Source organism: Anarrhichthys ocellatus, unplaced genomic scaffold (genome assembly GCF_004355925.1).
Source record: "Anarrhichthys ocellatus isolate YVR2014 unplaced genomic scaffold, GSC_Weel_1.0 scaffold64, whole genome shotgun sequence".
Lineage (NCBI taxonomy): Eukaryota > Metazoa > Chordata > Actinopteri > Perciformes > Anarhichadidae > Anarrhichthys > Anarrhichthys ocellatus.
In genome coordinates, this window is record NW_022280094.1 from 945,983 (window position 1) to 959,097 (window position 13,115).

At 40.6% G+C, this 13,115-nt stretch overlaps 1 protein-coding gene across 1 annotated transcript in view; it reads right to left on the bottom strand.

Annotated features, from left to right (window-relative positions):
• clip3 (CAP-GLY domain containing linker protein 3) overlaps positions 1 to 11,003 on the bottom strand; it is a 21,609-nt gene extending 10,606 nt beyond the window's left edge. The window contains exons 1-5 of the mRNA XM_031872498.1: positions 10,877 to 11,003; positions 5,802 to 6,203; positions 3,619 to 3,758; positions 936 to 1,029; positions 50 to 211 (exon numbers count right to left, since the gene is read on the bottom strand). Of these exons, the coding sequence (XP_031728358.1) occupies positions 50 to 211; positions 936 to 1,029; positions 3,619 to 3,758; positions 5,802 to 6,180 (775 nt within the window). The 5' untranslated portion in view covers positions 6,181 to 6,203; positions 10,877 to 11,003. The remainder of the gene's footprint in view (positions 1 to 49; positions 212 to 935; positions 1,030 to 3,618; positions 3,759 to 5,801; positions 6,204 to 10,876) is intronic.
• Positions 11,004 to 13,115: the final 2,112 nt, after the last annotated feature.

Sequence of the window (13,115 nt, forward strand, 5' to 3'; positions counted from 1 at the left end):
TGTGTGTGTGTGTGTGTGTGTGTGTGTGTGTGTGTGTGTGTGTGTGTACCTCTTGGTTTAGTGGCTTTGAGCAGGACTCGGATCAGTTCTGGGACGTCGAAGTAAGCGGCATAGTGCAGAGCGTTCATGTTGGTCCAGCGGCTCCTCAGACTCACGTCGGCGCCCAGAGCGATCAGCTGGCTGCTGAGACGGAGCGCGGCCGCCGGGTCACCTGCACACACAGTGAGGACCGAGCTAAGAGGAGCACAAAGAACCACCGACCCCGACGCCGCCCGTCACACCACAGATCCTCCGAGATCACTGACTGAACTGATGTTGGGCTTTATCTCTGCTCATTGGAGTCATTTCACTAAACCCGTAGGACGTGTGGGTCTTAATGACACTTTCTACAATACTTCTACTCCTCTACATTTGATTGACAGCTTCAGTTAATTGATTAATTCAGATGTTTGCATCCAAAACATAGGAAAATGTACAAGTACAGCTGAAACGATTAGTCCAACAATCAATTAGTCGATTGACAGAAAATCTATTTGAAACTATGTTGATGGTTGAAGTAATTTGTCATGAAGAAAACATTTGATGGTTCCAGATGTTATAATGTATAAATGTATTATCAATCATTTTGATGTTTGCACCGTAGGTTGGACTAAACAAACATTGTGAAGTTCTTACTTGGGGCTCTGGGTAATTGTGATGCCATTTCTCACTCTTTTCACTATTTTTACAAACCAAACGATCGATCGATTAATGAAGAAAATCTTTTGTGCTGGCTAAACACATTATATTTATCAGCAGAATCAGTTAATTGTTGGTTTAATTAAAAGATAAAAACAAGGCTCTTCCTTTTACTGATTACCTTCCAACAAACACAGTGTAGCTGAACCAGGTCGAGTCAGACGGACTGACTGGATCATATCAAATAAGTATCTTACCAACTCCGTGCGCTCCAGCCTTACAGCTGTAGTGAAGCAGCGTCATGTCGGTCAACCCATCGCGGTCGTTCACATGGCAACCGCGCTTCAGGATCTGAGACAGGAAAACAGAGAGAGACGCGATGGACAATTCAAAGACGCCATTTTGTTCTTGTGAGTGGAGAACTCACTGTATGTGTTTGTATGTTAGCTACCATGTCAGTCCTGCACCTGTCCCACCATCACCTCAATGAATCTTTAGTTAAATGTCTGTTCCTTGTACGAAAACATTAGGGACAGAAGAAAATGGGCGACTCGTTATGGGTGAATATCGTGAATATTGCGCGCTCCTCATTTCCTTATATCATAGATATAAAATAGGCGGAAGTAGCCTCACTCCAAAATCAAAAATACATAGTTGTCTTCTTGCCTGTACTGCTATTTATAAATCTAAATTGTTTGGTATCAGCCATAGAGATGTCTGCCTTATCAATATAATGGAACTAAAAGGCACTTAACAGTGATGTCTCTTTCCAGAAATCATCAGCTATTAGTTCCTATGAACTAATAGCGAGCTCTGTGGATTATCTGGATTAATCAGGTCATGATTTATGGAAAGAGACACTGTTGAGCTTTTCAAGTGTATCATTTATTTCAACCGTATATTGACTTCGTATAAAAAAAATGTATTCATTCATTTTTAATTATTGTTTCATGTGGAAATCCGGCCTAAATCAAGTATGTTTTATTGTTTTACATATTTGTACTAATTTGTTAACTAATGAAACCCAGAGGAAACAGTGTAGCGCTCCTTTTTAATCAGCTGAATTGACTTGTAAATATTGGATTTAATTTCTTGGTAAGTGCCAGTGATGGTGCCAGTTTGTTGACACTTCCATTGTTCTTATCAGAAAGTGGGAGATATTGAAATTCCTCATATCTACAGCTGTTTTTTTTGTCCCTCTCTGATGCTCATAATTTTAGTGTGACCAACACGAAGCAGTACAGTGTTCTTGGGATTATAGGAGAAAAGCCACTAAAAACAAAATGTTAAATTAACAGTTTTTACAGGTTTTCCAACTTTTGGACCAGAACCTGAAGCTCTTCAGCTCTCTACAATATCATTTACAACCAACCATACAGATATGAGGCTTTAAAACATCTTTGTGGAGGAAGTTGTTGCACTACACATGGAGGGAAATGTCAGCGATTGTCTGAATGAGACTTCCCTGTCGTCCTGTCTGTTTCAGTCATGTCACTGTTTAAATCCTCCGGGCCGACTCAGCTTTCTGCTGAGTCATGGTAGAGCCTCAATGACATTCCCTCTAGTCTCCCTCTCCCTCTGCACCACTTTCTCTCTGCTCTGTCTCTGTTTTGAAGTCCATGCAGCCATTGTAACTGGGTCAGCATCTCCTCGTTTGTGTGTTAAAGGGCCAGTGTGTAGGATTTAGGGGGACTTATTGGCAGAAATTGAATGTATGTATAACTTTGTTTTCATGAATGTTTAATGACCTGAAACAAAGAATCCTTCTTATAGCTTAGGGTCTCAGCTTTCAATTCTGCTATTATTTTTATTATTAATATTACATTTTGATCATATTTTGTGCCTGAAACCGAATCAAATCTGAAATGCTAAGTCCAGCCTTCAGGCATTGCTCTTACATCTCTAACAGCAGCTCCACACTGCTCAGTGGGATTTTATTGTTAATTAACTCTGTGTCTGTGTGTGTGTGTGTGTGTGTGTGTGTGTGTGTGTGTGTGTGTGTGTATTGAATCTGGGTCAATGTGAAAATGAGTGTGGATTTCAGGCTCCATGCCAGAACAACTATAAGGCAGGCGATGCAGACATGCAGTTAAACACAACTGGTTAAAGGTTCGCCACATCTTTAAGTTAGCCTCTGTAGCATTACTATTAGCTGCTTTAGCTTTAGCATTAGCTTCTTCCCTTTTTACCCCGAGCCAACAGTCAAGAAACCTCTGTGTCATTGACTCAGGATTTAAATCAGATTTTATCCTCTGAAGAACAGCCTTAAATGTGGATGGGGACAAAGAGACTAATGCGCTCTTTCACTCTGAGCAGGCTCGACTATTGTAATGCGCTCCTGTCTTAAATCTGTTCATATTGATACAGAATTTGCCCATCAATTTTCATTTTAATCTTATAAATCTTTCTCTAGTCTATAAAGCACTAGATGGTTTAACATCAGCCTGTCTGTTGACATGCTTGTGATTCATAAACTTGACATACCTTTTATATATTTCATTATTTTACTGTATTTTATCTATTCTATTGTTTTTATCATTTCAATTTCATCATTTCTATGTGTTGTGTGCATTAGTATCTCGTTAATGTTTGCATTTGTACTGTCTTTATATCAGCTTGTCAGTCAGCTGCAAAACACTTTGCACTAACCTGCATGCAGAAGGTGCTTACTATGTACAAATAAAGTTAGATTGACGTTTGATTGATTTTAACAGGTTCAAAAACAGGATCCACATTAGTGAAGTGAAATCTAAAAAACTTTAGTATTCCTATTTTATAAATGACTAAAACTAATAATAGATTATTAAATGCTTTAAGTTGACAAATAAATGATTTGTCTAACCATTTAACGCATCACTGTGACTTTAAGAAGTTGAAATACAAACTGACACAAAACGGGGATGGAAGTGTTTCAGTGTTCTTGTGTTTTAGTGTTCTCACCTCGTTGCCGATAATGTCGATCTTGTGCTGCACCTGGGGAACCCACTGACGCACGATGGCAAACAGCTCCGGGATGGTGGTCTGAGGATCCATGAGGATCTCTAAACAGGCCGGGTCATTGGGGTCGAAGAAGGTGAAGGCTGGAGACGGATGGAGATGAGAAAAGTTAAGACATAAACCCAGTATGCTATAGCAAAACAATGGACAGCTGATGTAGATGTGATGAGTCATCGTGACTTGACCCATAGATTTGTGGACTGTTGTTTTGAAGCCTCGAGTTCGGCCATCGCCATCTTGGCTTTCTGCAACCAGTGAACGTAAGTGACCGCTGAGGAGTGATGTAGAGTCGCCGTATACATCTATGGTAGGGTAGCGACCTGTCAATCACAAGGTAGCCCCGCCCTAAAGCATACCCTGCTCTATGTTGTCTTTGATTCTAAATGGACCATAATGTACTAAATGAACATCATGCTGTATTGAAGAAGACTTGAAACTACAGATTGAGACCATAAACTCATGTTTACAATGTTTACTGAGGGAATAAATCAAGTGAGAAATAGAGTCATTTTCTCATAGACTTCTATACAACCAGGCAAATGCCTGTTGTCTCGACCCCTCTCTCCTCGCATCTCTTCCTTGCCTACCTCTTTGCCTCCTCCTCCAGGAATCGAGGAGACACCCCAGCATAATGAAAATCGGCCCCTATGTATGAAAGATGGTCGGTCAGGGTGAGTCCAGCTAATCTGTCAAGCAAGATGGTTTGTTCCACAGAACCAGCAGAAAAGCTGACATGGGATCTGCATGGACCAGAAACTAACAAAATAATACTTGGCAGGTGATTGGATGAACCATCTGTCAATCAAACTGGTCCGGTGAAAAGCAAAAACACCTTTTTGATCCAGAAAAGCCTTCAGTTCTGCCATAACTGATGCTATTTCAGTATCTAAGCTATCCTCTTTATTTTAGTGAATGATGAACACTCTGGTGCTGGTGAGGAGGACCGCTCTGTATTCCCTGCTGGATAATGGAGAGGACATGCAGAGTGTATAATGGAGCTGGCCTGCACTGATTTTGTCTGATGAATACCAATGAGCCTATCGTCCACACAGAAGTCATTCCAGAGCTTTCCAAAGCTATGGGTCGATCAAAGCTGTCACTGATACAGACTGTGTGCACCGACAATCCACTGAGGTCTATGATTCAGATAGTGTCTTTACTTTTCACCACTACATGCTTCTCTCTGTGCGTTTTGTGGCTATGTGAGGAGGTTAGCTTACGGTAGTTGTTTTTTCATGTTGTTGTTTTGTGGTAATTAGAGGCTGGACTCTGCATTGACCTCAGTCTGTTGCTGTTTATCCATAACATGCAATACAAAGCTCTGGACACAATTACTATTAAGCAAACAAAATGGCTTAATATGATTTAAAGAGGATAATACTGTGTGCCACTTTCTGCAGTCTAAAAATGTAAATGTACCGTTTTGTCTTCATAAAAATGTCCAGGTGACATAACAATGCAATCGTAGTACAGAGGGGTACCTACTGAAAGTGAATACACGAATGTCTGTTGCATGCAGCATGGTTTTAAGGTAGTACGGCATACGGTAGACTTTGGTTAGGGGTATGAATATGTATTTAAGGTGGTATGATGTATTGCGGCCCTTGGGCACATAGACTGTATATAAGAAATGGACGTAGTCATGAGATTGGCATTTTGGCCGTGACCACCTTTTTTTTTGGCCATAACAGTATGTATTTAAGGTGGAATGACACACCGTAGTTTTTGGGTAGTGGTGCCTGGATGGAGGGGTATGCCTGTGTGTATTTAAGGTGCAAGCTGGTATTCCAGTATGTATATTCAAAGCGTTACAACAGGTTGTATTTAAGGTGGTATGACAGTATTCAAGGTGGTAGGATCTAACATCAGTCTTTAGGTTAAGTAAGCCTTGTGCGGAGGGATATGGCACTGTGTATTCAAGGTGTTACAACAGTATATATTTAAAGTGGTATGACAGTGTATTAAAGGTGGTGTAACAGTGTTTATTTACAGTGTTACTACAGTATGTATTTAAGGTGGTATGACCTAGCATAGTCTTAAGGTAGAGTATACCTGGACAAAGGGATATGACAGTGTGTATTTAAGGTGGTATGGCAGTGTGTAGTATTTAAGCTGGTATAACGTACTGTAGTCTTTGGGGAGCGGTGCCTGGGCGGAGGGGTGCACCATGGCTCGGCGGCGTGGCTCGTGAACCGGACTCTGGTACTCGGACACTGACAGCGGCTCGGGCTCTGGATCGGCGTCACACTCCTGACCGGCCTGTGGATTCTCCTCTTCTTCCCGCTCCTCTCTCTCCTCCTGCTCCTCCTCCTCCTGCTCGTCCTCATCCTCCACCTCTGCCCTCTCCTCCCCCTCCTTCTCCTCTTCTAGCTCATATTCCTCTTCTTCTTCCTCCTCCTCCTCAGTCAGTGCCTCCTCCTCCTCTTTCTGGACCTTCCCCTCCTCCTGCTCCTCCCGGTCGTGCCTCTCCTTCTCCTGGACCTCCAGGTTCTCCTCTTTAGTCATGGTGAGGGGTGCTGCAGCTGGGCCTGTCAGAGAGACAGAGAGACACTTTTTATAATATCAAATATTGTTGTTTTTTAAGCAGGAACACAACGTCGTCCACCAAATTCAATCAATATGGATCATGTATGTATATTCTGCTTGCCTGTATTGCTTCACAGGTCACACATGTTCATCAACAATTCTTTTTCTAACAAGTAGATCAGTCTAAACGTCTGTAAATGTGTTAACATTGTTGTCCAAGCTGCATTTAAAAAAAATCCAAACAAACTCAACATCCAAAAGCTCAAACAAATGTGAGGACACCCAGCAGTGGAAGCTTTGACAAAGCTGTCGACTTCAGACGCGAATCTAAAAATCATGATTTGACACTTATCCCACTTATCTCGTCTGATCCCAGAAAAATAAGGATCTAAAAAAGACAGCGTCAGTCGGACCGTGCACGGCCACGTGGCTTGATAACTGAAATATGAGGTTGGTGCATTGAAATGATTTGGTCTCAGCCATGAATAAAAGACCGTTAGCTATAGAGCTGCTGTTGGTTAAACGTGCACCTGAACATCAGTGTTTTGTTCAGGTTGAAGATGAGGAGAGATTGTTGAACTCCTTCCTGCCTCATCGTTCCATATGATATGAAATACGAGGGCTGCACGAATATAGCCAAAATAATAATCACAATTATCTTGATTAATAGTGAGATCACGATTTTTTAATCACGATTATTCATTTTAGGAGCAAAATATTTCATTGCACTTTCACATTTAAATAAACGGTATACTGCTTCCTCTTCCATGTTGGGCTGCATTCCTGCTAATCCACAAAACGATGCATCAAAATAAGACTGGTGCTTATTCACAGTGCATCTCCTAGATGTAAAATATCAATACCATTGTACCAAAACATTCTAACCAACATATTACTCTTCTACTTTGGACTGCAGCCGCAACGTTCTGGAACGTTTCTCACAGGCTGCAGCATGACAGCTCCAAAAGTGAGGCCAAAACATCTTGATCGATTTCTATGAAAGGAGCCTTTCAAACGTCAATATCAGAGTTTATCGTGTTCATTTAATCGTGGGAACCAAAAATCTATGTTATTATTATAATCTTCGATTAATTGTTCAGCTCTACAAAGTACTACAAGACACTTGTGGTGCAGGTTGTTTTCTGCTTTGAAACATATGTAAAATGATGAACCTGTTTTAATGGGCTTACTGTAGCTCTAATAATGTGTACTGTGCAGCTGTTTGTGTTGGAATCAAAGAAAATATAGGCTAATAATAATGAAATAATAAAAATAATAGATTTATGGGCAGATACTCAATATCAAAGTGGTAAACAGATGTGATCAGGATGCCCTATTTTTGACTGAAATGTTACTAACTAGCACTTCAAACAAAGGGACCTGATCCCGTGGACCCTGAGCCTGTGTCTTAACACCACACACAAGACTCTGACTTGCCCGGAGTCTGTGTATGTGGGTGTGACAGAGAAAACGAGGGGAAAGCACGCTAATTGACCCGATAATGGCGGTAGCCAAAAAGGCTAACGCTGGATTAAATCTGCACTTTAGCAAATAAACAAGACACTGAAATCCATCCAGCAGCCACTCTCTCCATCATCAAACCTCCATCTTCTCCTCCATCATCGCACGTTCGAGGGAGGAAGGAAAGCAGAACATACACCGATGACCTTTATCTTTACACATGTTCCCAAGTGAAAGGTTCAATTCTGATGTGAGCAGTGATTCAGAGGTCTGTAAACAAGGGTAAATCCCTCCTGCATTGGCACTAAACATTAGCATTGGATGTACAGGAATCTAACTCCACGGGACAAATAGTGGTCTGTCACAAAGAAGAAACTGTTAATCTGCAGCCGCACTTTCTGAATTGCACGTGATTGACGAAACAGAGAGAGCAAAGAGAAGCCTGTTAACCAGTAACCATCCTCTTTATCTGTCTGCCCATATCTAAAGCTTGGTGCACACACACACACACACACACACACACACACACACACACGCACACAAAGATCATCTTGGAGGTCAAATGAGACTATAAAATGTCTCTATAGTCTGATCTGTACAGTCTGTACAAGCTAACAGATGCCATCACTTACAAGGGGTGTAGTCCCATTTTGCTACATAAGAAAATACACCAAAAAACAAATTGGTCGACCAAATTGTCTCAATTCAAATGTTCTACTGATCTCGGAGTAGATATTTTGTAACTAATCTGAGATCCTGAGATGACAAAATAACGGAGTGCTGCAGGAATGAGTCCTACACTTTGGAAATGAGACAGAGTTTTTGTACTTCCTGTTCCCTTGTTGCAAAGCTAGTTTTGTGTATGTGTGTGTTGTTAGATGCCGGAAATAAGGTCTGTGGTTAACATTTGGTTGATATAAAATACCTCAGTGAATATCCGACTCGGGAATTTTGAAGGTTTTACGTGTCTTAAATAACAAGTGGCTAAATGAGACTACTCAGTCATTATGCAAAACACTAGTCCGCCTTCAACTTTGTGGTGGTGACATGAAGTCGTGTGACCGTAGTGTAGTTCATTTATAGTTATTTAATGTTATTTTTTTTACTTATGGAGAATGCATCTACGTGTAAAAAACGTGTAAGTATCATAAACGTTTACCACAGAGCTTATTTTCTGCAATAATCCAAAACCCAATGGAAAAATCTTGTTGGCGTTTTGTTGAGGGAATCATGCAGTTTTTAGCCAGATACTTAAATACAATTGTTTCAGCAGAAATATAATATAGTTATTAGAGGGGGAACTATAAGTATAACCTGTTTAACTTCTTCACACTAGCTTGAAGGAACATTTAGTACATAAATAAAACTGCTAATTCCAAGATTTCAACAAAAATACTATCTTTTATTTTTGTGTTTTTATACAAATAACCACTTTTTACATATGACTATAAAAAAGTAAAAGGATAATATTTAGAATTTCTGATGGTTTACACTGACTTCAGAGCGGTTGAAAATATTTGGTGGTGAATAAAAGTAATCTGGAGTTTTGTACCAGCTCTTATAACAAAGCAAAAAAAACAATCTGTATCTGCCAAAATAGATCAACAACGATTGCCGATTGGTATCGGAGGCAAAACAAACGTGATCGGGGCATCCCTCAAAGCAGGCTGCTTTTATCCAGAATTCGTTGCAATACTTTGTGTGTACACATGCTTTGTGTACAGTACAGTACTGGATGAGGGTGCAGTATTGATTATTTTGGATAATCTCTAACACACTTAGTTCCATACCTTAATAACCAGTAAGTGAAGGTGCACTGGGAGCACTGGGAGCACTGGTAACAGTGAAGCACTGGGAGCACTGGTAACAGTGGTAACAGTGGAGCACTGGTAACAGTGGAGCACTGGGAGCACTGGGAGCACTGGTAACAGTGGTAACAGTGGTAACAGTGGGAGCGAGGTGGGATGGAGGGAGTGAGTAAAACAAAGTGTTGTTTGGCATACAGCGACATACAAACAGCATGGAGGATGACAGTGTAATATAGAGAGGACACCCTCTTTATCTTTTATCCTGAGCTGTGTCAAATTGCTAAACTGCAGTTCTTCTCATCCTTGCATAGTAATTATTTGTAATACTTTTTTCTTACAGGCGTCCAGGTAGACCATCTGAAACAAGCTCCTGGCTTTTGTCAAAAACATTTAACAAAGGGAAAGGAGGTTTCGTTATTGTTTGCACTGTCAACAATTATGCTTTTTTTCTGTTTCATTGTAATTGTATTTAAGAACATTTTTCATGTTGTATTCAAATTGTTGCTCAATAAATACAAATGAATTGTTGCCTGTTTCACATGGTTTTCTTTGTCCTTTAAGTGGAAACTGTTGACTTGTTAGTATGACGGGTCTATGTAAAATATTATAGGGTGAGCATTTTTAGGTCTAAAAAGGCACGCATCACATTTAGACCATGTTTCACCGGGATTTGCAATACTGGCTTTCAACTGAGAACATGGGATGTGTTGTTTTTGTTTTTCTACCAAGGATCCATAATGATGATATGCTATTAGCATAATGTACAGGATGAAATATATGAAATATGGAAATATGGTCTAAATGTGAATGTGTTCCAATCATCACTGTAGAACCATGTATTGTGTACCAGCAGGTCGTGAGAGACGGAGGGAGTGAGGGAGGCCATGGCAGCATCTTCCTCCTCCTCCTCCTCCTGCATTCAGCCTCCATTTTACAACAAACCAAAGCGGAGACATTAATTAATTACCGGGAGAAAAACACACGGACAGATGAAGCACACGTGTGTTCTGCACAACGCCAATCTTCCAGCGCCGTTTACGATCAGAACAAATCAAACGCACAAGATACGGACCGAAGCTTCTCCGGTTTGTGCCAATGTGCGTAGTGAAGGGCGAGATGGAGAAAAAACGCCCCGCTAACAGATCATGAAAACACGCACAAAGAAACGTGAACCTCTTCACAATCGACTGGATGTGAGAAACACGCGATGCTCGTTTGATTTAAACTGCCAGATGAATGTAACAATGCAGCTTTATTTCAGGGGGGGTTGTTTTGATCGTCCCTCTGACTCAGCATCTCCATCTTCTCAGAAATAACACGAGACACAGCAGACCGACAACAATCAACACATCGTAACCAACAGACAGGCGTTCGGCTCTAAGACATGCAGCTGAAGGTGTTTTTACCTGAAAACAAGCCGCTGGTTGTTCGGTGATGAGGAACCTGTCTCTCCTCTGATCCACAGCAGAAACAACACTAATGCTCTGCTCCCGATGTCTCTCTCTCTCTCTCTCGCTCTCTCTCTTTCTCTCGCTCTCTCGCTCTCTCTCTCTCTCTCTCTCTCGCTCTCTCTCTCGCTCTCTCTCTCGCTCTCATTTAATTCAATTCATGTCACTGGCGTCACGTACTGATACAAAACAAAAAAGCATAAACGGAGCAACAGCACTTTCTAAAAATACATTAATTCATATATTTCTATGATATGGAATTTTTCAAACAAAAATGTTTCCAACTGGCTGCCATTTGAGTAAACAATCACTCAGTGACCTATCAGTGAGAATTATTAATTAGGAAAATCATTTGTCAATTGTTCTGCTTTTTATTAATTTGTGACAAGGTAGGAACTATAAACAACACTGTCCCAACTGCCCCCTGCTAACTGGACTCATGCTACCAACAACAATTCTAATCTGATAGGCCAGAAAATAAGCTTTCCAACAATATATTTTTTTGTTTGTGGATATCCTAAAACATTATGGTAGACGAAAACTATTAAAGGTGCCAGAAATGTAGATTTCAAAACTGTGAATAAAATGTAAGTCATAGTCAGACCCCGCTCTCCCCTATTGATAAACCATAAATGAATCAAAGGAGTGCTGTTCAATGCAGCGATATATGAAAACTACAATCACACCTGGTCATATATGCACCGTAATAGACGATGTTATTGAAAACTACTGAAGTTCTCTTGCTCAATTCTTTAATGCTATCTGATGTTGTCTTGGATTTCTACAACCGATGGTGATGATTTCAGCAGCTGACCACCAGAGGAGGCAGCATAGTGTACAGTAAGGCCTCCTGTGGGGGCGTCATGGTTGAGACAGACCTGATGAAATACTGAGCGGAATTTGATTTAAAATTTGAGTTGGCTGATATCTTATGGAATGACATGGCTGGTCTGAATGTTTATGATGCAGTTTACTTTGTGTGCTTGAGGGACAACCATGTGACGCATGAATCAGCAAATCTATGCTGAAGTGTACAAAAAGGCAACTCAAGTGTAACACTGCTTGGAGGATTCATAACTCAATGATGCTGGTTGGCAGGAAGTGGAGAGAATAAAGGCAGAAACTGTCAAGGCCTTTGCTGCTCTGGTGGCCTCCAATCAGACCAAAAAGGTGGAGCCGATTGAGCTTTTGGAGGAGATGCAGAAAGCAGCAGAGCGATGGGCCGAAGCACCAATCAGACAACCGTGGCTGGAGATCGCCAAGAGAACAGTTAGATGGGTATTAAGCTGAGGAGCTTTTAAAGACAGAGGACAACTTTAGACTCCTTCAGAGTCCGCCCATCAGTTTCCTCACCTTCAAGCAAAGAAACACCGCTTTCCAGAGCCCAAAACTCTGTTCACTCAACCAACAGATGGAGAACAAAGTCAATCTGGTAGATAAAGAGGAGCCAGATGCAGACAGATGCAGACAAAAATGTATAGAAAACTATACAAGAGCATCTGGGGACAAAAATTACAAGGTAAATTGACAGCAGTGTATATTTGGAGCAGTCAGCAAGTTAACAGTGTACACCAGACTGATGATGTGATTAAATGATGGTACTTTAGTGTTTGTATGTAATAGTACACAATATAACATAGAATATGATATATATTCATATATCATATACATATTCCCACAATATAGTACATTACATGTGGTTAAAGGTAGTATATAATACAACATAATATAGGATAATACAACAATATAACATATAATATAATATTAAATACAAAAAAAACAGTATAGTATGGGTATAGTTAAGTGTAGAATAATATATATATATATATATATATATATATATATAACAGAATGTATCTTAAAATATAATTTATATTTCCCGTATTAAATTTAAAGTTGTTATGTGTGAGAATAGTTTTGTTTTGACATTTTTTGTAATACAGGTGATGTAAGTGAGCAGTTTGGGCATTTTGCCATCAACCAACATGGACCTTTCATAACGCAACCGAAGGTCAGGCTCACTCTTGCTCCTGATTGGGCTGGACGCTGTACCGCCCGCCCTCCTCCTCTCCATGTGGCCTGTAGCAGAGGCGGCTCTGGCCTCTCGCTGCTCTGAGAGCTCCTCCTGCCTGTCACTCAAACCAGCCCAAGCCAATCAAATACTTTTGTCCTTTTCACGTTACATTCGCCGGGCATA